Here is a 26559-nt window from a genome sequence, read left to right on the forward strand (position 1 = left end):
TGTTTTCCTTTTTTTTCTAATGGGGTTATACTTGCTAATCTGAAATTTGGCAGCTTTTGTTTTAGTTTGGGGCTTTTGGTATAAACAAGCTGAATGGCTCTAACATTTCACCTACCTAATTCCTCTAGTCTTAACCCCCATATGAAATGTGTGTCCCATCCTCCTCCTGGTGACTCAGAAAAGGCAAATTTACAGTTGTGACCTTCATGTAACTGTAATATGGTTTGAAAATGCTAAGCAAAGTCATCTTGAATGAGGACTTGACAATGTTATTTGGAATTTTTCACAGGAAAGTGTCTCTGGAGATTCTACGACTTTCAATTTTGATTATGTTCAATTCTTCAACCTATCTATCAGAGCCAAAACAGGGGGAAATTGTAAATGTTAACTGCCTGCCCACCTCTATTGGAATTCTTCCCTTGGAAAAGGGAATCAGAGATAGGGGATACAAACAGCTTAAGATAGCAACTCAAAGAACAAGAAAAAGAACATCAGGCTAGGTGGAAATTTAAGAAGTACATTTTTTTGCACAAATATTCCTTCATAAAATAATCTGTTTTCTTAAAGGAAAGTGTGGTGCTCAGACAGCAGTAACAACGATATTGTCATGGTGTACCTAGACCCAGGAGTTCATTTATTTTCAATTTTACACAAATAGGGTAAATTTAGCAAATAATACGGCTTACCTTTCTCTAGAGAGGCTTTCTTTAAACGCAGGCTAGACAACCTATTCCAGAGATACAGATTAGCTTCTCCAACTGATGCAGGCAGGACTGCCATTTGATGTAGGCACCACTTCCACCATAAGGGAAAACAAGAAAAACATTGTCAAGTAGACCACGTAGTTCTTTGTACCTTTTTGCTGCCTTTTAGTACCTCTCTGCCTTGTCCTATACTTAAGCTGTACACATGCACTACCCAATGTGGTACCCACTAGCCTCATGTAACTGTTTAAATTTAAAATAATTAAAATTAAACTTAGAATTCAGTTTTTCAGTGGCACTAGCTATATTTCAAGTGCTCAACAGACATGTGTGGCTAGAAGCTACCATATTGGATAGCACAGATATAGACCATTTCAGAAAGCTCTATTGGGTAATGCTTCTGACCATTAGCTCTTTTTGTTTGAGTATAAGCACTATTTCTTTCACATCTCCATCCCCTAAAGCATTCTATCACAGTGACTGACACAACCATTGAATGGGGTAGAAACATAGTTATGTTTCTAAGTGAACTATATTTCCTAATTAAGTAACTAAGTGCTTATTATGTTTTCAAGAGCAATGCTAACTTGATTATAAGCAGTCTCATATTTCATCATTGCAAGAACACTATGAGGTGGATCATATTACCATCCCCATTTTTCAGATGAGAAAACTGAGACTCAGTGAAGTTAAATGATTTCCCCAAAGTCACAAAGATTATAAGTGTGAAAGCCTGGTTTTTAAAACTGTAGGGCCTATGTTCTTACCCATTGCTCAATGTACTAAAAGAAAACAGAAATTTCACCATGGACAGCCAAACCTCTTGTAGAACATTTGTAAGTAACTGGGTGGCTTCTCTATAGCACTCATGCTAACCAAGGCAAAATAAAGAAAGTGTGGGATCAAGGTCTGAGCATGAAGAATGGGGTGTAAAGAAGTATGTCAATTTTTGTTTGAGTGTGGGTATCAAATTAAGTGACTATCTGACTACTCTAAATGAAGCAACAGCAAATTAGCAGTTTCTTCTGCCACTTTGCATATGAGAACCAGTGCTTTGGTCACCAATGGTGAAGCTTAGTGAAACTTAACCATTTTGTGAAGTCACCCCAATGTGATGCATTTACCAGGAGGTTCTGTAACTTGAGCTTCCATGCTGCAGAGTTTGTGCCAGGACATGTAAACTCCAGAAAATCAATCTTTCTGCAGCTTACACACTAAGTATGTTTGCCAGACAAATCCCCAGCCAGCCACTTTTTAAAATCACCATAGTGCTTTTAGAAATAATATGTACTGGAACATTCTTAACTCAGCAAAAAGTAAAAGACAAAACTATACCCAACCTTTCAAAATGCATAGCCACAGGAGAAGGCAAAATGTGAGTGTATTGAAATTAAACATTTTAGTGGCCCCATTTAGCCTTATAAGGTATTCTGTACTAAGTATCTAGTGAATTCAATTATTTTCTCTAGTTTGTGCCTCAATAGCACTGACAGAACATAACCTGGCACCATGCTTCCTCCCACCCACATGTGCCCATGCCTTCATATGCCACCTGATTTATTAGGGCAGCACCTCATCTTGCCTGCCCTCCCTAAAACGTGTTTTGATTCTTCTTCTCTCCTGTATTCTCACACAAATTCTCAAATAAGCCAAATCATACAAAGGTGTTGAATATTTGTTGTTACCTTCCCATTGGCTATGAACGCATAATAAAATTTATTGAAGACTTACTCTGTGACAAGCACTGTGCTGGGTACTCTCTATAAATCATCTAATTTAATACTCTATTTCCATTTTAGAGATAATCATTAGCACCTTAGAGATTTAAGAAATTTTGTCCAAGTCAAACAGAAGGTATGATCTCTAATGGTAAGATTTAGGACCCTGTGACAGGCTAGTGGAGTACTATATTGGTGCCTTTCACCTCATAGCATATTAAGCTTCCAAGTTGAACCAAGGAGGATTAAGGCTATATAAAATCATGTTGAAATGCCAGATCAAAGAATATATACCTCAATCGGTCCACTGGCATTTTGGTCAATGTAGTCATTAGCAATTTCTCCACTGAGAGGCAGTGTGGAGTAGTACAAAAAGCACAGGTTTTAAAATCCAACAGATCTAGATTTGAGTACTAATCCTGCCATTTCACATCTATGTGATCTTGGAATTACCACTCTCTACGCTTTGAAAGGGGGTGGGGTAGACAAATGATGACAATCTGATGAAGAATATAGACTTTGCTGTCAAATGATCTAGGGTTAAATCTCAACTACTCCATTTACTCAGTCAGTTAATATTTATTGAATACATGCTATGCAAAAGATCTTGTTCTAAGTACTCAAAAAAAGTTCTTATGCTCATTATAGTAGATGAGACAAAAAATAAGCAAATATGTAAATAACATACATGTTTCAGTTGGTGTTAAGTGAAGTAGGAAAAAAAAAACAGCCCTGGCTGGTGTGGCTCAGTTGGTTGGAGTTTCATCTTGTAACCAAAAGGTCATGGGTTCAATTCTCTGTCAGGGCACATAACTATTGGGTAGGTTGTACTTTGGATCCCCAGTCTGGGTGCATGTGGAAGGCAACCATTTGATGTTTCTCTCTTGCATCAATCAATGTTTCTCTCCCTTCCTCTTTCCCTTATTCTCTCTTTAAAAGCAATGAGAAAATGTCCTTCAGAGAGGATCCAAAAAAATTAAAATAAAAAACATTGGGGGAGTGCTATTTCATCCTGGCTGCTTAAGGAAGGCCTCTTTGCTGAGGTGACATTTGACCAGATAAATGAATGAAGTGAGAGAGCAGGCCACACAAACATGAGGTAAAACAGAGTGAGGAGAAATGCCTTCCAGATGTACAAAATGAGCAAAGGTCCTGACAGAAATGTGGTTGGTAGCTTTGAGGATAAAGGTCTATGTGTCTGGAATAAAGTAAGAGAGAAAAAGAGTAAAAAGAGATGACAGTGAAGACAAAACAGAGCCTATTGTGCTGGGCTTTGTGCTGGGCTTTCTAAGCCCTGGTAAGGTCATCAGATTTTATTCTATGTTCAATAGGAAGTTGTTTCAAGGGCTTTGAGCTGAGGAATGAGATGATCCAGTTTATGTGCAAAAGGATCTTGCACATAACCAATCTTGTTAGGCAAGGATGGCAGTTGAGGAGCAGGTAGACCACTTAAGAAGCATATACAATGTTTCAGGTGAAAAATAACTGACTTGAACTAGGGTGAAGGTGGTAAGAAGTGGCTAGATGTTGAATGTATTGTGAAGCTGACAGGGTGTGGAGTGTGAGACCAAAAGGAGAAGTCAAGGATGACAGCAAGGACTCTGGCTTGAGCAACTAGACAATTGTATGGTAATGCCACTTTCTCTGGTGGAGAACACTGGAGGAATAGCAAGGGAGGTTTGATGAGCATCAAGAGTTGCATTTTGACCATGGTAAGTTGAGATGCCTATGAGAATATAAGTGGAGATGTCAAGTAGACAGTTAAACATGTCTGGGGTTTGGACAGGTCAGGGCCAGAAATTTTGCCAACTATATCACCTGGACCAGAAAATTAAATTCTATAAGCATCAGTTACCTCATCAATAAAGTGGATACATGTAAGTGCTTAATAAAAGGTAGCCTTCTCATTGTCAGTATATATTGCAATAACTGGCAGCTAGTTATTATTGTTACAGAATCTTTGTTGGTTGTTCTAAACCTAAATCAAATATTAGAAGCACCTAGAAATACTGAATATCAAAATCACCCTTTAAATGTTGGCCTCACTTCAGACTAATTAAATCAGAATCACAGGAACAGTGATCAGTAGCTTCCCAGGTATAAATTACCTACAGATAAAGAACACATGAGACTGCCGGTCGAGATGGCAGCATAAGTAAACATGGCTCACCTCCTCACACAACCACATCAAAATTACAACTAAATTATAAAACAACCATCACTCACAACCATCAGAGATTGAGTTGAATGGAACTCTGACTACTACAGAATTAAGGGAAACAAACCTATTCAGACTGGTAGGAAGGGCAGGGATGTGGAATGGGAGGATCCCACATCCTCATGTGGTGGATAAAAATTGAGAAGAAGTATCTTGGGAATGAGGGGTCCCAAACCCACACCAGGCCCCCCAGCCCAGGGGTCCAGTGCCAGGAAGATAAAAACCTATAACTTGTGGCTGCAAAAATCAGCAGCAATTGAGTCAATGGAAGAAACTTCTGGAGTCTCAAGCAGTTCAGCTTAAAGAACCCACACATGAACTTACTCAGACTCACTCCCTCTGAACTCTAGCACTCGGATAGCAGCTTAAAAGACACCAGTGGCATACTTGGAGGAACTGAAGTATCCGGCATAAGGGAAGGAACTGAAGGACATTTTCTCCCAGACTGAAAGGAGAGTAGAGAACATTGTTCCTTTTCCAAGCCCTCCACCCACAAAGCTACAGATCTGGCAGCCAGGTGCCATATCTGAGACTCCATTAACCTGGCTAACAGTTTGACACACCCTGGAGATTCCCAGAGACTCTGGCCAACCCAATTTATGGACTCAACCAAATTACTAACTATGATTTTTCCATATGAGTGGCTGACATTAGTTCATGCTTCATAACTTACTAAATCCTACCAAACAAGCAACAGTCAGCCTCAGTGAGCCCCAGCCCATGTACCTCTTATTAAGTAGCCCCAGGCCCAGCAGTAGCAGCAGCCAGCCCAGATTCACAGCTTGGCTTCACCTTGGAATCTCCAAGGCAAGTACAAGTAGCAGCCATCTCAGATCGCTTTATAGCTCATGCCAGGTGGCCCCCTGGCAGAACAAAGGTGGTGAATGACCTTGGGCTGCACTACCTGGAAACCCAGAGCCTATGCACCCTGTGGACAGACACAGACCATTTCAGAGCACCACTGTCCTGCCACTGCACTGCTGATCCTCCACAGAGAGAGGAGGTTGATGGTCAGTCGTCACAGCCAGTTCTTGCAGCTGACTGGCCTGGGTAAATTCCTCCCATTGATGTGCCAATCACAATCAAGGCTCAATTACAAGAGGACAGTGTACTCAGCCCACATGAAGGGCTCACCTCAAGTACCCAGTTTGGGTGATAGGGGAGGCTGTGCCACTGGACCCTACAGGGCACCTACTACATTAGGCCATGCTCCCAAGACAGGAGGTTATAGCAGCTCCACCTAATACATAGAAACAAACAGGGAGGCTGCCAAAATGAGGAGACAAAGAAACATGGCCCAAATGAAAGAGCAGATCAAAATTTCAGAAAAAGACCTAAACAAAATGTAGATAAGCAATCTATCAGATGCAGAGTTCAAAACACTGGTTATAAGGATGCTTAGTGAACTTAGTGAGGACCTCAACAGCATAAAAAAGATACAGTCAGAAACAAAGGATACACTAATTGAAGTAAAGAACAATTTACAGGGAAATAACAGTAGAGTAGGTGAAGCCAAGAATTAAATCAATGATTTGGAACAAAGAAAACAAAAAGATAATAACCAATCAGAACAACAAGAAAAAAGAATGCAAGAAAATGAGGATAGTGTAAGTAGCCTCTGGGACATCTTCAAGAGGTCCAACATTCACATCATAGGGGTGCCAGGTGCAGAAAAGAAAGAGCAAGAAATTGGAAATCTATCTGAAGAAATAATAATAAAAAAGTCCCTAATTTGGTGAAGGAAATAGACATGCAATTCCAGAAAGCACAGAGAGTCCCAAACAAGTTGGATGCAAAGAGGCCCACTCCAAGTCACATCATAATTAAAATACTAAAGGTTAAAGCTAAAGAGAGAATCTTAAATGCAATAAGGAAAAGACCAGTTAGTTACCTACAGGGGAGTTCCCATAAGACCATCAGCTTATTTCTCAATAGAAATTTTGGAGGCTAGAAGAGATTGGCAAGAAATATTCAGAATCATGAAGAACAGGGATCTATATTCCAGATTGCTCTATCCAGCAAAACTATCATTTAGAATTGAATAGCAGATAAGGAGCTTCCCAGACAAGAAAAACTAAAGGAGTTTATCATCACCAAACCATTACTACATGAAATGTTAAAGGGACATATTTAAGAAAAAGAAGATTAAAACTATGAAAAATAAAATGGTGAAAAATATATGTCTTTGAACAATTGAATCTAAAAACATGCCCTGGCTGATGTGGATCAGTGGATTGAGTGCCAGCCTGAAAACCAAAGTGTTGCCAGTTCAATTCTCAGTCAGGGCACATGCCTGGGTTGCAAGTCAGGTCCCCACTTTGGGGCTGTGTGAGACACAACCACACACTGATGTCTCTTTCCCTCTCTTTCTCCCTCCCTTCCCCTCTCTAAAAACAAATAAATAAAATCTTTAAACAAACTAAGCAGACAAGAACAGAGGCAGAATCATAGATATGCATAGAAGTTTTTTAAGTATATTTTATTGAGTATGCTATTACAGTTGTCCCATTTTTTCTCTCCTTTATCCCCCTCCTCCCTGCTCCATCCCCTCACCCTCCAGTATCCGCCCTGCCTGCACAGTCCATGTCCATGGGTTGTACATATAAATTATTTGGCTTCAACATTTCCTATACTTATTCGTAACCTCCCCCTGTCCATTTTGTGCCTACCTATTATGCTTCTTGTTTTCTGTACCTTTCCCCCATTTCCCCTCCCCCTCCTCACTGATAACCCTCCATGTGATCTCCCTTTCCGTGGTTCTTTTCCTGTTGTAGTTGTTTACTTAGTTTTTGTTTGTTTGTTTTTTAAGTTTCAGTTGTTGATAGTTGTGAGTTTCTTGTATTTTTACTGTTCATAGTTTTTGATCTTCTATTTCTTAGATAAGTCCTTTTAACATTTCATATAATAGGGGCTTGGTGATGATGAACTCCTTTAACTTAACCTTGTCTGGGAAGCACTTTATCTGCCCTTCCATTCTAAATGATAACTTTGCTGGATAGAGTAATCTTGGATGCAGGCCCTTGCCTTTCATGACTTCGAGTACTTCTTTCCAGCCCCTTCTCACCTGTAAGATTTCTTTTGCGAAATCAACTGATATGGAGAGAGTTTTGATGGTTGCCAGATGGGAGGCAGGGTGTGGATAATGGGTAAAGAGGTGAGAGGATTAAAAAATACAAACAGGGGCCCTGGCTGGCATAGCTCAGTGGACTGAGTGTGGGCTGCGAACCAAAGTGTCGCAGGTTCAATTCCCAGCCAGGGTACATGCTTGGGTTGCAGGCCATAACCCCCAGCAACCGCACATTGGTGTTTCTCTCTCTCTCTCTCTGTCTGTCTCCCTCCCTTCCCTCTCTAAAAGTGAATAAATAAAAAATCTTTTAAAAAAAAGTACAAACAGGTAGTTACAGAATAGTCATGGGGATGTAAAGTACATTATAGGAAATGGAGTTGTCAAAGATCTTATAGGCATGACCCATGGACATGAACAATGGTGGGGGGATTGTCTGAGGGAATGGGGGTGCTGGGTGTAAGGATGCAAAGGGGGAAAATTGGGACAAGTGTAATAGCATAATCAATAAAGTATAATTTTAAAAACAGAACACGTGAGCCGGCTTTAAAGAGAACTTCTCTTCAAATTATTTCTAGCTCACTTTTTAGGAAACTAACTCTTCCCAAAAAACACTAACTGGAAATTTTGGATTCTTCTTGATATCTCTAATCAAATCGCTTCTTATTTTTCCATTGCTTTTTTTCTTCAGTGTGAAAATAATTCTTGCTCTAAGGACCTGGAAAAAAATAGCCACTGTGGAAATTCAAAATATTGCAATTCCAGGATACATTTCTCTCCTTAGTAGAAAATATTTGTTCCTCTCATTTCCTAGCCTGTGCATTATCAGGTTTGGTCTCTGAATTACAATTGATAGATTTAAAAATAATAAGAGTATTGAATTTCTCTTTTAAATATCTTTTCATAGAAAATAAAAATACAGTTGGAAAGTGAATCTAATTGGTCAAGAGTAATCGGTTCTGGATTACTGAAGATCAAATTTCATTGAAAAAAATAAAAGTCTAGAAGCTGAAGAAAATTACCCTGGGGCGTTCAATAGTTATGGCAGGCCTGAAAGTAATCCATCTCTGGGGATTCAGATTTGAGACTTTGCTCTAGTTAGTCATGAAAGAGTATGGCAGGCACACTTTCTCTGTGGCCCATTCTCTGTCCCCAAAATAGAATTTTCAATCTAAAGGTGAGGGTATATACTTAGCAAATTTATCTTTTTTACTACTTGCCCACACCTCTCCCTTAACCAGTTGAGTGTCTACCGTTAGATTATCAGTCCTTTAGCTATGTTATGATCTTTTCTGAAATGCAAATTCTCCTGCAAAGGGATCACACTTTAGGCTGGTTTTAGGCTGTTTTCTGTCATTTATTTCTTAATGGGAATGTTTCCAATCCTTTTCTGTGTGCTGGGTGGGGCAGGCAGAAGGCATCTTATACTTGGTAAGGCAAGTGGAGAAGAGGTGGCATTGCCCAAGTGGAAGAGTGAAAAATTAGGAGTATCAGAAACAATAAAAACTGGTTCAGTCTTGCTTAATATCAGCCCTAAGTAGTCCATATTTATGTATTTTCATTCTCAAAATAAAGAGAAAAATCATTTGTTGACTTCTGGTATAAAAAGTGTGGCTTTCTTTGTGGGTTAAAGGCAAGACATCTTGGTCTCCAATCTTACATTTCAAGGAGGGAATAGTAGAAATATCATGCCCCTGGAATTTCTGCTAATGTATAGGTACCATTTCCTTTACAGAAATTATGTGGATTTTGTTCAGCCTTAGCATATGATTTACAACCATCCCTTAATCCACATGGGAAGAGTAAACTGTTTGTGATCACAGACTCTGGAGCCTGCATGAGTGAGTTCCCAGTTTCACTTGCCTTGGGCAAGTTACTTCTCAGTACCTCTGTTTCTGCACATTTTTCTTATCTTTTTAAATACATTTTATTGATTATGCTATTACAGTTGTCCCATTCCCTCCCTTTATCCCCCTCCGCCTTGCATGCTCCTTTCCTACCTGCATTCCAACCTCCTTTGTTCATGTCCAAGGGGTCATACATATAAATTCTTTGGCTTCTCCATTTCCTATACTATTCTTAACCTCTCCCTGCCTATTTTGTACATAATATATGTGTTTCTTATTCCCTGTAACTTTTGCCCCATCTCCCCGCTTCCACTCCCCACTGATAACTCTCTATGTGATCTCCATTTCTGTGAGTCTGTTCCTTGTTTGCTTGGTTTGTTTTTGTTTTCTTAGGTTCAGTTGTTGATAGTTGTGAGTTTGTTGTTACTTTACTCTTCATAGTTTTTTTTATCTTCTTTTCCTTAGATAAGTCCTTTTAACATTTCATACAATAAGGGCTTGGCGATGTTGAAGGTCCTTTAACATGACCTTATCTGAGAAGGACTTTATCTGTCCTTCCATTCTAAATGATAGCTTTGCTGGGTAGAATAATCTTGGATGGAGGTCCTTGCCTTTCATGACTTCAAATACTTCTTTCCAGCCCCTTCTTGCCTGTAAAGTTTCTTGTGGGAAATCACCTAATAGTCTTATGGGAACTCCTTTGTAAGTAACTGTCTTCTTTTCTCTTGCTGCTTTTAAGATTTTCTCCTTATCTTTAATTTTGGGTAATGTAATTATGATGTGCCTTGATGTGTTCCTCCTTGGGTCCAACTTCTTTGGGATTCTCTGGGATTCCTGGACATCTTGGAAGTCTATTTCCTTTGCCAGACTAGCTAAGTTCTCCTTCACTATTTTTTCAAGTAAGTTTTCAATTTCTTGCTCTTCTTCTTCTCCTTCTGGCACCCCTATGATTCTGATGGTGGAATGGTTAAAGTTGTCCCAGAGGTTCATAAGCCTCTCCTCATATTTTGGATTCTTGTTTCTTCATTCTGTTCTGGTTGAATGTTTATTTCTTCCTTCTGGTCCAAACCGGTGATTTGAGACCTACTGTTGGCTCCCTGTGCATATTCCTTTAATTCACTTTTCACAGCCTTCACTCTTTCCTTTATTTTGTGACCATACTCAACCATTTCTGTGAGCATCCTGATTACCAGTGTTTTGAACTGTGCACCTGATAGGTTGACTATCTCTTCATCGCTTAGTTGTATTTTTTCTGGAGCTTTGATCTATTCTTTCATTTGGGCCATTTTTCTTGTCTCAGCAAACCTGTTATGTAATGAGGGGAGGAGCCTTAGTTATTCACCCAGGCAGGCCAACCCATGTCAGTGTGTGGTGGCACTGTATGTGGGGGAGGGGACAGAGAGAGAACAGTGCTGCTTGCTGGGCTCTCTGATGGCTTTCTGTCACTTCCTCTGCTACCCACAAGCAAATTGGGCCCTTCTGGTGCTGATTCCTTGGTGGGTGGGTTTAGGTACATTCTAAGACCCTGTGGGTCTCTCCAATGAATTCTTCTGTGAGACTGGGGGGTTCTCTCACTGCCACAACTTCCAAAGACTTTTTCAGTCAGAGGTTTTGAGGCTTTATTTCCTGGCTCTGGATCCCTGGGTTGTGCAGTCTGTCTCACTCCCCAGTTGTTCCTCCTGGTTTATCTGCACACAAATGTGGGACCACCTAATCCACTGGCCACCACCTCACCCAGTCCACCAGCCACTGCCTTGCCACATGTTCTCTCTGCCCTGGCTGCTGGTCTCTGCCCCTCCTACCAGTCTGGATAAATGTTTCTTCTTTAACTCCTTGGTTGTCAGACTTCCATACAGTTCAATTTTCTGGCAGTTCTGGTTGTTTTTGTTTTTAAATTTGCTCTTGTCCTTCATTTGGTTTTGCGAGGAGATACAGTGTACTACCTACACCTCCATCTTATCCAGAAGTCCCTGTTTCTGCACTTTTAAAAGGGGATAATAATATTTACTTCATTGAGTTGTGAGTATTACATGTGTTAACATATGTAAAACACCTAAACCAGAACCTGGAACAAAGTATGGACTCAATTAAAATTCAATTAACATTACTTTGTACTTCTGGTTGTTTATTGATTTTAGTTTGGTTGCTATTCTCCTTTTGGTTGTGTGAGGAAGCAAAGGGTTTCTACCTGTGCCTCCATCTTGGCCGGAACATGCATCTGGTTCTGAGGTTTTGTTTTGTTTTTAACGTTTTATTTATTCATTTTTAGAGGGTAATGGAAGGAGAAAGAGAGGGAGAGAAACATCAATATGCGGTTGCCTCTCATGCATCCCCAACTAGGGACCCAGCCCACAACCCAGGCATGTACCCTAACTGGGAATTGAACCAGTGACCTGCTGGTTTGCAGGCCGGCACTCAATCCACTGAGTCACAACATCCAGGGCAAATTTCTTACAGTCCTTTGTATTTCTGTGTTATCAGTTATCATTTCTCCTTTTTCATTTCTGACTTTATTTGGGTCCTCTCTCTTTTTTTCCTGATGAATCTGGTTAAAGGCTTGTCGATTTTGTTTATCTTTTGAAAGAACCAGCTCCTTGATTTGTTGATCACTTAAATTGTTCTTTTAGTCTCTCTGTCATTTGATTCTGCTCTGATCTTGATTATTCCCTTCCTTCTACTCACTCTAGGCTTTGTTGTTGTTCCTCCAGTTCTTGTAGATGTAGAATTAGATTACTTGAGATGTTTCTATCTTTTTTTAGGTAAGCCTCTATTGCTATGAACTTCCCTGTCAGCACTGCCTTTGCTGTGTCCCATAGGTTTTTGACTGTTGTGAGTTCATTTTCATTTGTTTCCAGAAACTTTTTGATTTCTTCCTTGATGTCATTATTAGCCCATTCATTGTTTAATAGCATGCTATTCAGTCTCCATGAATTTGAATGTTTTTGAGTTTTTTCCTTCAGGTTGGTTTCTAGTTTCAAGCTCTTGTGGTCTGAGAAAATGCTTAGTATGATTTCAATTTTCCTGAATTTATTGAGGCTTGTTTTGTGTCCTATCATGTAGTCTATCTTTGAAAATGTTACATGTGAGCCCTGGCTGGTGTGGCTCAGTGGATTGAATGTTAGCCTGCGAACCAAAGGGTTGCTGGTTCGATTCCTAGTCAGGTCACATGCCTGGGTTGTGGGCCAGGTCCGCAGTAGGGGGTGCACAAGAGGCAACCACACATTAATGTTTCTTTCCCTCTTTCTTCCTCCCTCCCCCTCTCTCTAAAAAATAAATTTTAAAATATATTGGGCCTGGCTGACATAGCTCAGTGGAATGAGCATGGGCTGTGAACCAAAGTGCCGCAGGTTCAATTCCCAGTCAGGATACATGCCTGGGTTGCAGGCCATGACCCCCAGCAACTGCACATTGATGTTTCTCTCTCTCTCTCTCTTTCCCCCTTCTTTCCCTCTCTAAAAAATAAATAAATAAAATATTTAAAAAAAAGAAAATGTTACATGTGCATTTGAAAAAAAATGTGTATTTTGCTTCTTTGGGATGAAAAGTCATATATATATACATATATATATGTGTGTATATATATAATCAGTTAAGTCCATCTGATCTAATGCATCATTCAGTTCTACAAAATCCTTTTTGATATTTTGTTTGGGAGGTCTATCCATTGTTGACAATGGGGTGTTAAAATCCCCTACTATAATTGTGTTGCTGTCTATGTCTTTCATGAAGTCCTCCAAGATTTTCCTTATATATCTGGATGCTCCTACGTTGGGTCCATATATGTTTACAGTATTTATGTCTTCTTGTTGGATTCTTCTTTTGAGTACTATGAAAAGTCCTTCTGTGTCTCTTTTTATGGGCTTTGTTTTGAAGTCTATTTTGTCAGTTTTATAAGTATTACTATTCCACCTTTTTATTTCTGTCCATTTGCTTGGAATATTTTTTCCAATCCTTCACTTTCAGTCTGTGTAGGCCTTTTATTCTGAGGTTGGTCTCTTGTAGACAGTATATGTGTGGGTCATGCTTTCTTATCCATTCAGCTACTCTATGTCTTTTGATTGGAGCATGTAATACATTTACATTTAAGGTTATTATTGATAGGTACTTATTCATTGCCCTTTTACTCTCTTTGTACCTGTGTTCCTCTCTCTCATTGATTTTCTTCATCTTCTTAAAGCAGTACCTTTAGCATATCTTGCAATGCTGGTTTGGTAGAGGTATATTCTTTCAAGCCTTCTTTTGTCTAGGAAGCTCCTTATTTCATCTTCCATTTTAATTGAGAGCCTTGCTGAGTAGATAGTCTCAGTTGCAGACCTTTGCTTTTCATTACTTGGAATACTTCTTTCCATTCCCTTCTGACTTGTAATTTTCTGTTGAGAGGTCAGCTGCTAGCCTTATTAGGTCTCCCTTGTATGGTACTTCTTGTTTCTCCCTTGGTGCCATTAAGATTCTCTCTTTATCTTTAAACTTTGCCATTTTAATTATGATGTGTCTCGCAGAGGGCCTCTTTGGATTCCTCTTGATTGGGATCCTCTCTGCTTCTTGGACTTGTGTGGCTTTTTCTCTCATCAAATTAGGGAAGTTTTCCATCATTACTTTTTCAAAAAGGTTTTCTTTCTTTTGCTCTTCTTCTTCTCCTTCTGGTATCCCTATTATATGTACATTATTACATCTTATGTTGTCCTGCAGTTCCCTTAACCCCCCTTTGTTCTTTTTGAGTCTTTTTTTTTCCTTTTCTTGCTCTTTCTGGGAGTTTTTTTCTACCTTTCCCTCCAGCTCACTGATTCAATTCTCTGCTTTGTGTAGCCTGCTTTTGATTCCTTCTACTTTGTTCTTCAACTCAGAAATTGTATTCTTTATTTCCTCTTGGCTCTTGTTGATTGTTTCTATGTCCTCTAATGTTACTTTCAGCCTATTGAAATAGTCATAGTCTAGCCCTGGCTGGCATAGATCAGTGGATTGAGCATGGGCTGCAAACCAAAGCATTGCAGGTTCGATTCCCAGTCAGGGCACATGCCTGGGTTGCAGGCTAGGTCCCCAGTGCGGGCCACATGAGAGGCAACCACACATTGATGTTTCTCTCTCTCTCTTTCTCCCTCCCTTCCCATCTCTAAAAATAAATAGATAAATAAATAAATAAATAAATAAAATAGTCATAGTCTAAAAATTGCATAGTGTACATGCATAGTGTACATTTACACTATGGTAACTATGCAGCAGAAAGAAAGAACTCCTACCCTTCGTGATAGCATGGATCGAACTGGAGAGCATTATGCTAAGTGAAATAAGCAGGTGGTGAAATACAAATACCATATGATCTCACCTATAAGTGGAACCTAATCAACAAAACAAACAAGTGAGCAAAATAGAACCAGAGATGTGGAAATAAAGAATAGACTGACAGTGACCAGTGGGGAGTGGGTGGGGGATAACAGGGAGCAGAAGGGGAAGGGTCAAGTCAAGGAATATGTATAAAGGATCCATGGACAAAAACAGTGGGGGGAGGATTGAATATGGAAGGTGGGGGATGGGTAGGGCAGGGGAGAGTAAGGGGGGAAATGGTAACAAGTGTAATTGGACAACAATAAAAAAAGAAATATTCATAGTGTAAATTGGCAAGAGAAGCAGAAGATAAATTGGAATAGCAATCTGATTTTGCATGCCAGGGAAGGACACTAGAAAGGTGACTGGAAACTTATCTAGTTTGTCACCTGTGCCTTTGGAAAAAACACATTGAAAATAGTACTCCTTGAGATAGAAATAAATATACCCCTGGACTTTAGAGACAAGTGTGAGAATGTTAGGCAAAAGTATTTGGAATGAGGACTTGACATTTGAGAGCAAAAATCAATGTCTAGGCAAAGGATGAGTTCCAACTTCGAAGGAGTTATCTAAAATCCCAACCCCCAAAATAACTCATTCAGGATCATAATATACAAATTAAAACTAAGAATAGAAGCCAGTATTTCTCTCCCTTCCTTTTCCACGATTTCACCAATACACAGTCACATGGCAGTTACTGATTGTCTGAGTCAAAAGGAAACTGACAAGCAGTACTTGTCTGAATGCTTAGAAGTGTGCCAACCAAAGTGAAGGAAAGAAAGACAATGAAATTAAGGTTTTGGCCATGCTTTACAAATGAAACTATTTCCTGTGTGCCTTGCTCCAAATCAAAGTGGAATTTTTTATTGAAAATTCAATAATTCCTTTTTCCAAATGCATCTCATCAAATGTGGAAGAAAGACATGTGTCAGATGCATTTGGCAAGCCAAATATGCTCTTCTTCTACCCCAAATTGTTCTGATCCCATCACAAGGTGAAATGTGAACACTTAGTAGACTGTTACAGGGTTACAATATATAACAAGAACATTCACTTATTCTGGTCCTTAGTGGGAAAGTATTGGAGTTAATTCATAATTTACCCCTATTTTTTATAAAAAGCTTAAATAAGAAATAAAACATATTTTGAAGGTGAATTCATCTCTTTCACCAAAATGGATATTGTCAGTGTTAGAGTTCAAGAGGTTGGGCCTACAGTGGGGAAAAAAAATTCTACCTGTAGCCTTAAAGTCAACAGACTTCGATGGAGTCTCCTCATTAGCTATGACCTGGGGCAAGTTATTGAGACAGTGGCAACCTCCAAATTTTGTAAGAGGCCCTTCAGGGTGGCATTCTGGGTGGGACTTGTCCAGAGAATGTGCTTGCACAGCAAGCACAGTTTTTTCCAGATTTGTTTGTTTGTGATGACTTTGGAATAGACTCATGGAAATGAGTGGGTAGGCTAAAGCCCACTGTAGCATCTCTTGGCATTGCCACTGGGCTTACCCTCTCTCCAACCTCGATTCTCGCACTTATAAAATGAGCATTCATTTTTTTGTTCAATAAATATTTATTGAGAGCCTGGGTGCCAGATACTGTTCTAGGTGCTAGAGATTAAGCAGTGAACAAACAATACCTGCTGCTCCTACCTCATAGGGTTGTTGTGGGGTTTAAATAAGATGGTGTGTGTAAGATTACCTTGGCAACCAGAAAGCCTTATGCAAATATATAGTTTGAAGAAATGCAACTACCTCCTGCTTCTGGTCATAACAAAACCAAGGTCTTTGGGTAAGAAAGAGGACTACTTGAAAGATTGTATAACAGGCAAAACACGATTGCCACAAACATCTCCCCTTCACAGACTTATAACCATATCAAAGAACTTGAGAATTGTTCCATTCCTCCAGGCCTTGCCCTTTTCCTATTCTCATCTCCTGCCCACTCCACTGGGTTATAAAAGTACCTTATACTCTTCGAATGTTGTGAAACATTAAGAAAAGGCAAAAAAGAGAGGGGAGAAAGAACAGGAGGTTAGGAGCTCTCTCAAACAGTTACATTACCAGCTTCCTTTCCTTCCAGTGTGTCGTCCTGCAAGGATCACCTGTCCATATCCCAGTATTTGAGTAACTCACTGAGGCAACATTTGTTCCTGAACACTAGGGAGGGCGCAGGAAGTTACAGAAGGTCTATAAGTGCTCAGTTCAGGCAAACAGAAGCCCAAAGCCACCTTTTCTGAATTTGTACCAGCTAGCAATGCCATCTGAACCATTATTAAAAACAGAAGTTTCAAAGGGGGTAAAAAATTCAGAAGAAAATGCATATTAGTTTTTTAATGATATTCTCTTAATTAAAGGTACAATCCAGAGAAGAAACTGACCAAATTGTTAAGCAATAAAGTCCACGATAAAATTAGAGAAGGCAAAAATGAGCAAGAGGAAGGCATTTTTGTTTGATACTCTTGCCATTTCCCCCCTTCTTAGTGTCCTGATCACAGGGCTGGCCTTCTCAAGCCCCTAAAAGGCACCTTTTACAATGCCAAGAAATCCACTCTCCTTTCTGGGACATGAGTCTCCTATTCAAATAAAACAATCCCTTGCTCAAAGGTAACAAAAGCCCTTACAAAATCCATGAGGGCCAGGACTACTGATGGCAAAATGGGGTACAGGATCAACCTCTGAGGGAAGAAGACAGTGAAATCAGGGGAGAAGAGTAGAGGCTGAGAACCCAAAGTCATATCTAGGGTAGTATTGTACATACAGTAATAGAAATGGACAATATAGGAATAATGACAACAGTGACAAAAAAATTAATAAATACATGAAGCTAGACCTACCACCTTTGAGGAACAATGGAATGTAAAGTACGTAAAATGGTCTTCCCCTGACATTTCCTTCATTGTATCCTCTCAGTACTCACTCAGAAGACACTGTATATTTTTGGGCATAGAAATTTCATAAATATCATACTCTCTTCACAAATTATGTGATACTTCATAAATTATGTGTGAAAGCTGACAGTATAGTAACACCATTAATACCATTAGTAGATTATGTCTCTGTTGACAGTTAGACTTCAAATTTCTTGGTCTGTTTTGTTATCTACACTATCAACATATCTAAACATGTCTGTTGAATCTTATCAAAATGGAAAATTACACTCATGTTCAGATAATAAGAAGAGATGACCTCATTGTTCTTTGTTCTCGTGCCACTATATTGAGCATACTAGGGTCAATTCTGAGGGCCACATTCTAGGAGAGACTTTGAAATTTTAAAAATATCTACAAAATGGGGACCAGAAGGGGAGGAGAATAACTGGAATTTGTGTCATACAAGTAACAGATGAAGTCATACAAGTAACTTAAAATGTTTAACCTATAAAAGAGATGACAAATAGGTAGCATGGTGGTAGTACTCTTCAAGCTGTACATCATGTGGAAAATACAGCATATATATTTGGTATCATTGCAGAGGACAGAATTAGGACCAGTGTGTAAAACTACTATATTAGCAATTATTAATTCCACAGATACATAGTGAGAGTTTCCTACATGCCAGGCATTAAGCTAAACACTGGGAATGAGGAGCTCAGATTCCACTGAAGACAACAAAAAGCAATATAATCAGTGCTACCTACAATGGAGAAATGGAAGCAGACAGGAAGAACTGACCAATTCAAGCAAAAGGCAGAAGTTGGAGTAGAAGGGAGTGAAGCTCTCATAAAGGTTACCAACAAAAAGAACTTTCTATCAACTTGAACTGTCCCACCATGGAGTGGGATATATCCTTGAGCCTCTTGTGAGCTAGGGAGTGCCTCATTGCTAGAGGCATTTGAGAAGAGAAGCCATTGCTGCATTGGGTAAGAGGCTGAACCAGATGGTTTTTAAGGTCTCATCTATCTCTAAAAATAAAGATAGTATTCTACTAACTCCAACTGGATATTCCATTGACCAAGTAGATATTCTAATTTAACTCTCAGGGAAGCAGAAAATTTCACTCTCCAGGTCTCCCCAATTGCAGTGTTCTGGTTAATGTATTTACCTCGACTGACTATAAGACAAATTTAAAAGGAAAATTTGCCATCCTACCTATTTTTCCAACACCAAGATTTTTTAAATCCAAGTCAAATAATAATGAGTTTTGTTGATGGTAGACCACAGATGTCTGGAGAATCAAATATGCCCATAATTCTTGAGCATATGATTTCCTCCATAAAAATGAACTAATGATTCAATGAATATGAAACTGAATTAATTTATGATATTAAATTCTACCACCAAATAAATGACACTTTCTGTACTTTAAAATATGTAGTAATTTTCAACACTTCCTGTGTGCCAGGCACTATTCTAAGTGAGATATATGTATTAACTCACTTAATTACTCTTAAACCTTTGAAGTAAGCACTTTTTTAAAAAATTTATCCTATTTTATGGATGGAAAAATTGTAACACATAGGGCTAACTTATGCACCTAGCAAGTGGGACTCAAACCCAAGCAGTGTGACTTTGTACTCTCAACCACTGCACAATATAGGTCTACAGAGGAATAATTTATGCATAGTGATAAAAGATACAAGATCTAAGTGGTGGGCTGAATGCACTCACAAATTACCTGGTTTCGCTAGGCCAGTTTCGCTAGGTCAAATTCAAATTTTTACCTCAACAAAAAGGCAAATTTCTCCATATCATTGAACTTAATCATTTATTACAAATAGTTGGAACAGTGACTGTTGAATTCATGAATGCTAGAGCTCTATTTTATCTACTGTTTTTGGATTAACGTTCCCCCCTCCATTCATGTATTTCTCCTTTTGGATTTTATTTGTTAATTATCTAGTAGTTCTAAGAGAATTTCTTGTGGCCTCTCTGCATAATCATTGTTTATTCCTTCTTAGGTACAAAAGGGTACTCCATGAGGTGAAATAAATGACTCATAGCAAGTTGAAGAAAAATGAACTTGCTGTTACACATCCAGCCCATAATTTTTAAAATTTCTCTGAGATGATTGAGCTATGATTCAATCCCTTTTAATACCTTCAGTATTTCAGCCAAAAAAGACAGGGAAGGAAGGAAGGAAGGAAGGAAGGAAGGAAGGAAGGAAGGAAGGAAGGAAGGAAGGAAGGAAGGAAGGAAGGAAGGAAGGAAGGGAGGGAGGGAGGGAGGGAGGGAGGGAGGGAGGGAGGAAGTAAGTCAGACTAGTGATTTTATTTCTTCTTTTTGGTCTGAATGTTATACTGTCACTTAAATACTAGTTAAGAAGATAAATGTCTCAGCTTAATTTTTCTCAATTATGAGCCATTTCTTTTTCCTCCTCCTAAATGCCTTCAGAATTCAGTCATCAACCAAGGCCCAATCATTTCTGCCACTAACTAACTTTGCATTTACTGCATTCATTAATATCTGCTGCATATACATCAAACACATTTAAAGTATACACTTCAAGCCCTGCCATTTATTCTCCTAGAAATGCATCATTACCTAAAAGAATAAACCTGTTAACCTGTATCAGCAATCACAGAGGTCAGGTAAATGATGAAGTAAATGAGTGCAAATTACAGTGCACTTGGATCAGACTTCATGGACCCATTTGCCCTTGGCTTATAAATTTATCTTTGGAAGCAATGGCCTGTTTGTAAATAGTATGAAATAAATTGTTCTAACTCCCTCCCCTTATCACTCAGGTTTGATTAAGCCAAAATGAAGAACATAAAATAGTTCTTTGTATGAGCATAAAGACATATCCACACCACAGTGTTGTCTATAATATAATGACCAAAAATGAATTAACCTAAGAGTCCTTCACTAGGGAATTGGGTAAATAAATTACAGTCTATCCACCAAGCGAAATGCCATGTAGCCATTACAAAGGAGATAAGTTTATTCTCATGAAAGTATAAATATATGCAAGTGAATCATAAAAACCAAATTCAGTATAGTGGATACCTTTGACCTAGAGGAAGAAGTATGCAATTAGGGAGAGATACATAGGCAGACTTCAACTAACTTCATAATGTTTTATTTTTTTAACTTTTGTGGCAAGTACACAAGTGTTCTTAACATTATTTTTCTATCTTTCTATGCATCTGAATTATTTAACTGTTTTTTTTTTCATTCTTTGATCAACTGGCTAGGAAATTCTGGCTAAAATAAAGTCATTGAGAATATATTTCCTTATGAGGCTTAGAAATTGTTCTCTGTGTCAGATGAGGATACTGTGATATGAAATGACCATGCCAATGGGTGAGATTTTTATCTTAGAAGGCCTTGATTATTAAGGGTAAATTTATTGGTGTGGATACCAAAGGAGGATAAGTGGCAAAAAACAAAAAGGATTATAAAGCATATATCCTGGTTGATTTAGCTGGCAATTAGACCCAATGACTTCATTTATTTATTTATTTATTTATTTTTAAATTTAATCTTTATTGTATTTTTCCATTACCATTTAGTCCTCTTATACCCTCCTCCCTGCAGCAATCACCACATTGTTGTCCATATTCATGAGTCCTTTTTCCTTTTTGCTCAACCCCCCACCCTCTAACCTCCCCGCCTTCCTAAAACATATCTTGAATCCAACCTCTTCCCTCTACCTCCATTTCTCCCTGCTTAGTCCATGCCACAACCATCTCTCCCCTGGACTAATAGAACAGTTGCCTAACCAGCCTTCTTGTTTTCACTCTGGCCCACCTTAGCCAGTTCTCCAAATAGTAGCTAGAACAATGCTTTAAAGTTTTAATCCAGATCTTATCACATCCTGCCTCAAAATCCTCCAATAGTTTCCTATCACACATAGAACAAATCCGAACTTTTTACCATGACCTACAGGGCTCTACAAGATTTGGCTTCTGACTAATCTCCTAACCTCATTTCTTACCAAACTCTCTTTTGCCCATTTGGCTCCAGGCATATTGGCTTTTTATTTTCTGTTCTTTATGTTCCCGTCTCAGTGAAACATTTCAGTGACTCAGTGAGGGCCTCAGTGAGGATCTGGTTGCCATAAACACAATGTATAGTTTCCATGGTGATACCTCTGAATATTCCAGCCCTCTGGAATTATTTAGGCAGGTCTAAGCAAGTCTCAAAAAAAAAAAAGCAAAACAAAACAATATGCAATACCACTGGCCAAAATCCAGAGAAAAACAACTAAATAAACAATCAATAAAGCAGAAGTGAAGGCCAAGAAACTCCATAAAAGGACACTTGAATATATGTCATATGTCCCTGGCTGGTGTGGCTCAGTGGATTGAGTGCTGTCCTGCAAACCAAAGGATCGCAGTTGGATTCCAAGTCAGGGCACATGCCTGAGTTGCAGGCCAGGTCCCCAGTGGGGGGGCACGCAAGAGTCAACCAATCAATGTATCTTTCCTTCTCTTTTTCCTTCCCTTCCCCTCTCTCTAAAAATAAATAAATAAAATCTTAAATGAAAAAAAAAAGAAAATATGACATATGTTTATAATTTGTACCATGCTATCTTACCTCTGGTCAAATGTTACTTTAAAATTTTTCTCTAGGGTTTTTACTCCTCAGGACCTAGCTCCCAAATGAAATGGAAGTCATGAAGTCATTAAAACCATGCCTCCTTTATATTCTCCAGAATATCCAATAAAGACAGAGCTATAAACATTTAGAACATGTTCTAAGGACCACCTGAATAGAGATGAAATTTAATGGAATTAAATTCAAACTTCAAAAGAGCAAAGATGAGGGAAACTTGACGTGGTAGAAAGAACTAACAGTTTTGGTTTAGCCTCAACCTGAGTTGATGGAGGGACACTATTCACTCTATTACATTCTTTACACCTCCAGTGGTGTGCTTTAAAACCATTGAAAGGGTGGATTAAAGACTAAATATGTTAATGTAAACTCAGGCAGCATTGATAGAAAATAATGCTCCAGTGACAAAAAGCAGTTTTCATTTTTATTCTGTCTTTATCATGTATCTGGAGTGCTGTGTTTATTCCTAGAAACTTCAATATAAGAAACATTGCTAACTAGAATGTGTCCATGGAAGAGACCAAAATTGTGAGTGTTCTGGAAATAGTATTAGATGTAGATAGACAAAGCCTGATGAAGAGATGAGGAAGGGGACTAGTAACAGCCTTGCAATATTTGAAGGGCCATTATATAGAAGAAGGAACAGAATTGCTTTGTATAGCTCTAGCAGATAATAATAAAGGGTGAACATTATAGAGAATCAAATTTCAGTTCAGAATAAGGAAGTGTTTTCTTACAAAAATTATTGCCCCGTTCTGGAGTGGGCTAATTATAATGGTTGTCTACTCCCTCCAGTGGCCTTTTTATTTTCCCCTCAGGCAGCTCAAGGATAATCACATAGCAGAATATTGTAAGGGAGATTTCTGCATTAAGACAAAGACTGAACTAAGAAAGTGTTTTTCAAACTAGATTGCAACCCATTAGTGGAGCCATGAAATCAATTTAGTGGGTCCTGATCAGCATTTCTAAGTAAATTAGAATAGATCATCATCACCATGCCATTACATGAAATGTTAAAGGGACTTATTTAAGAAAAAGAAGATCAAAACTATGAACATTAAAATAGTAACAAGCTCACAACTCTCAACAACTGAATCTAAAAACACACACTAAGCATATAACCAGAACAGGAACAGAATCATAGGTACGGAGATCATTTGGAGGGTTATCAACTGGTAGGGGAAAGGGAGAGAATGGGGGAAAGGTTCAGGGATTAGGAAACATAATTGGTAGGTACAAAATAGACAGGGGGAAGTTAAGAATAGTATAGGAAATGGAGAAGCCAAAGAACTTATATGCACAACCCATAGTCATGAACTGAGTGGGGAGAATGGTGGAGGAAGGGGATTGCAGGGTGGAGGGGGGCAAAGTGGGGAAAATGGGACAGCCGTAATAATATGATCAATAAAAGATACTTTTTAAAAAAGAATAGACTAGAAAATATCAGAGAATATCACACAAAGCAAAGATGAGTGTGGTTTTGAGAAATCTATTCTGGGAGCATGTTTACATATGTATGAATATGCCTATTGGATTGCAGTGTAGCATGCTTTTCTTATTGGGTATTGTAATAAAAAATGTTTGCAAACCAGTGCACTGGGGCCTCTTCCAGTTTTAATATGTGGTAGCTCCTAAAAAGTTTTATCTGTGTTGCAGAGGTCCAAAATTGCTGTCTATGAGAAAATGTGGTCTTACATGAAATCAGCAGAGCCATCTGTGTTTACCAAAACAACAGCAGACGGCGTGGCCCGGGTGCGGAAGTCAAAGGGGAAGTTCGCCTTCCTGCTGGAGTCAACCATGAATGAATACATTGAGCAGAGAAAACCGTGTGATACCATGAAAGTTGGTGGAAATCTGGATTCCAAAGGCTATGGTGTGGCAACCCCTAAAGGCTCAGCATTAAGGTGGGTGGAATAATATAACAATATCCGTGTTGTTATAGTATTCCACCTACCCTGATGCATTTTGTTGTCATTTTCTTTCTTGTGGATTTTGAGGTAACTTTTAAAAGTTTAAAATCTACACTATTCCATGGAGTTAAATAAGACGGTAAATTATGGTTTCATCTATTTAATGCATCCATTTTTTTTAAATGTTCTCTCTCTGTGTTGTCCTCTCTGACTGTTTGTTGCTGTTTTAATTTTACAGTTCAAAGGCTTTTTCAATTTAAATGGCAAAAGCCAAGTTATGGTGCCATATGTGATGAATGTTAATTGCATGGATGTGGTGTTCTTGTTACTTTTTTTCTCAAAGACAATTTCCCCATCCCGCACACTTCAGTTTTGAGCAAATGTTATCCTCCATGCCACCTTCCAATATTTAACCCTGTATTTGCTGTACAGACATTTTTATAGCCCCACGTTCTGTGAAATTTAGCCAATTTGTCCTCTTGTGCTCCTTTTTATACGTTAACGATTTCCTAAGCATTTGTGCATTTTCTTACAAGTTATGTTTTATCGTTTCAAGAAATGCTGTTAACCTGGCAGTATTAAAACTGAATGAGCAAGGCCTCTTGGACAAATTGAAAAACAAATGGTGGTACGACAAAGGAGAGTGCGGCAGCGGGGGCGGTGACTCCAAGGTCAGCCTCAATGTCACCACAACCGGGTACCCTTAGTGACGAGTAATCGGCAAGACTGTTATCTTATTATTGAGGAGAGAGCACAAGACTCACACATAAAGTGGAATGACCAGGTTATTCCCCTGCCTGGCAGCTTTGGGAACCAGAAGGACTTCAGGGCACTGCCTGCATTTTTGATCTAACTTGGGTCCCTTCTTAAACTCCCAGACAGAGTCTCCCTATCTATACCCCTGCCCTTCCCTCATACACCAGACTGGTTGCCTTATGAAGGCCATGGTGTAGATTTCACTGTCCTAGCCTTTCAAGAGCCCAAGGCTTTCCTTAAGACTATCCGCAGCTACCTTAGCTGAGCAGTGTGAGAAATCAAATCCATCTATTAAAAAGTCAGGTTACAGTCTTTTTTTCCCCCCCTCTATGGTGTTGCTCATAGAGTTTGGTTGGTTGATTAGAGTTGGTTTTTTTCAATTAAGTGTTTGATCGATGAGATATTGTTCTCCATATGTGATGGCCTATTTAAGCTGGCCCCACTTAACTTGAAAGCCAAAGTACAAGCTCGGTTTCAAGTTAAATAGGGTCTTCCTTCAATAGGCCACTTCATATATACACTTTGCAAATACATTTTGTATATTTAAACAATTGCGTCACCTAACTGTGATACTCTGTGTGTATGAATTCCTGATTTGGCTTCTTTAGCCATGTTCTTGGTTCAGGTAGGTCAAATTGTTATCCAGGAGGCCATCATGAGAAAACCCATCTTACTTGGCATACCTTTGGCTCCTTAATGCTCTTTGGGGCTAGTAAGAATGAATAGCCTTCCTCCAAGCAACAAGAAATGAAGGCAAGCTCAGAAGCCATGATACCAAATGATAGAAGAACACATTGGGTAAGTACAGGAGAGGACCTGAAAACAGAATCCTCCATGGCCCAAAGGGCATCCGAATTATATTGAAGCATGTAATATCGTCTCTTGTACAACCCGGAATCCATGGGCATCTTAAGGTGAAGAACAGTGTTTCCCAACCACAGGCCAACAGACAGGCAAGCCAAAATTTTCTCCTTCAGAGACAATGATTATACCTCTGCACCTCTCTTTCCCTCTCCATTCCTCGGGATCCTGACAGAAAAGTTAGTTTGCCGGTATAATATGGGTTTAGAAACACCAATACAGAGCACTTTCAAAGAAATAAATTTAAGAATAACTTTCATCAACACATCATCATACCAGACATTGGTAAGATATTCTATTGTAAAACCTTGATTAACCAGAACTCATATAACCAGTACCCCAATTAGCTGAATTTAGCACCCTCTCAGTACTCCACACTCATGAGAAAGCAGCAATAGTACTAGAAGAGAAGACTGCAAGGAACTGACTTTTTAAAAAATCACTTGCCAAGAGACCTGTGGATAGGTTACATTCAACTCTGACTCCTGTATCTTCTCTCCATCTGGATTGCCCCTCAAACATGAGGCTGCTTCCCTCAGGAAAGAAAGTGGATACAAGCATTTTGAGGAAAAAGACTGTTATTAGCCAAGCATGAAACAAAATGAGTATTCTTATTGAAAATTCCATTCATCCCTTATGGATTCCAATTAATCAAGGCTTTACTA

At 39.0% G+C, this 26559-nt stretch overlaps 1 protein-coding gene across 3 annotated transcripts in view; it reads left to right on the forward strand.

The window, feature by feature from the left end:
- The window catches only part of GRIA3 (glutamate ionotropic receptor AMPA type subunit 3), a 394073-nt gene that overhangs the window by 349810 nt on the left and 17704 nt on the right, over window positions 1–26559 (forward strand). For 2 of the 3 annotated variants that reach the window (XR_004901045.1, XM_028522765.2), the window contains exons 13-14: window positions 24024–24271; window positions 24834–24948. Coding sequence is in view for 2 of the 3 variants with exons in the window: in XM_028522765.2 (XP_028378566.1) it covers window positions 24024–24271; window positions 24834–24948 (363 nt within the window). In the remaining variant the exon portion in view is untranslated. The remainder of the gene's footprint in view (window positions 1–24023; window positions 24272–24833; window positions 24949–26559) is intronic. The other variant, XM_028522764.2, reaches the window with a different exon arrangement.

This window comes from Phyllostomus discolor, chromosome X, assembly GCF_004126475.2.
Source record: "Phyllostomus discolor isolate MPI-MPIP mPhyDis1 chromosome X, mPhyDis1.pri.v3, whole genome shotgun sequence".
Lineage (NCBI taxonomy): Eukaryota > Metazoa > Chordata > Mammalia > Chiroptera > Phyllostomidae > Phyllostomus > Phyllostomus discolor.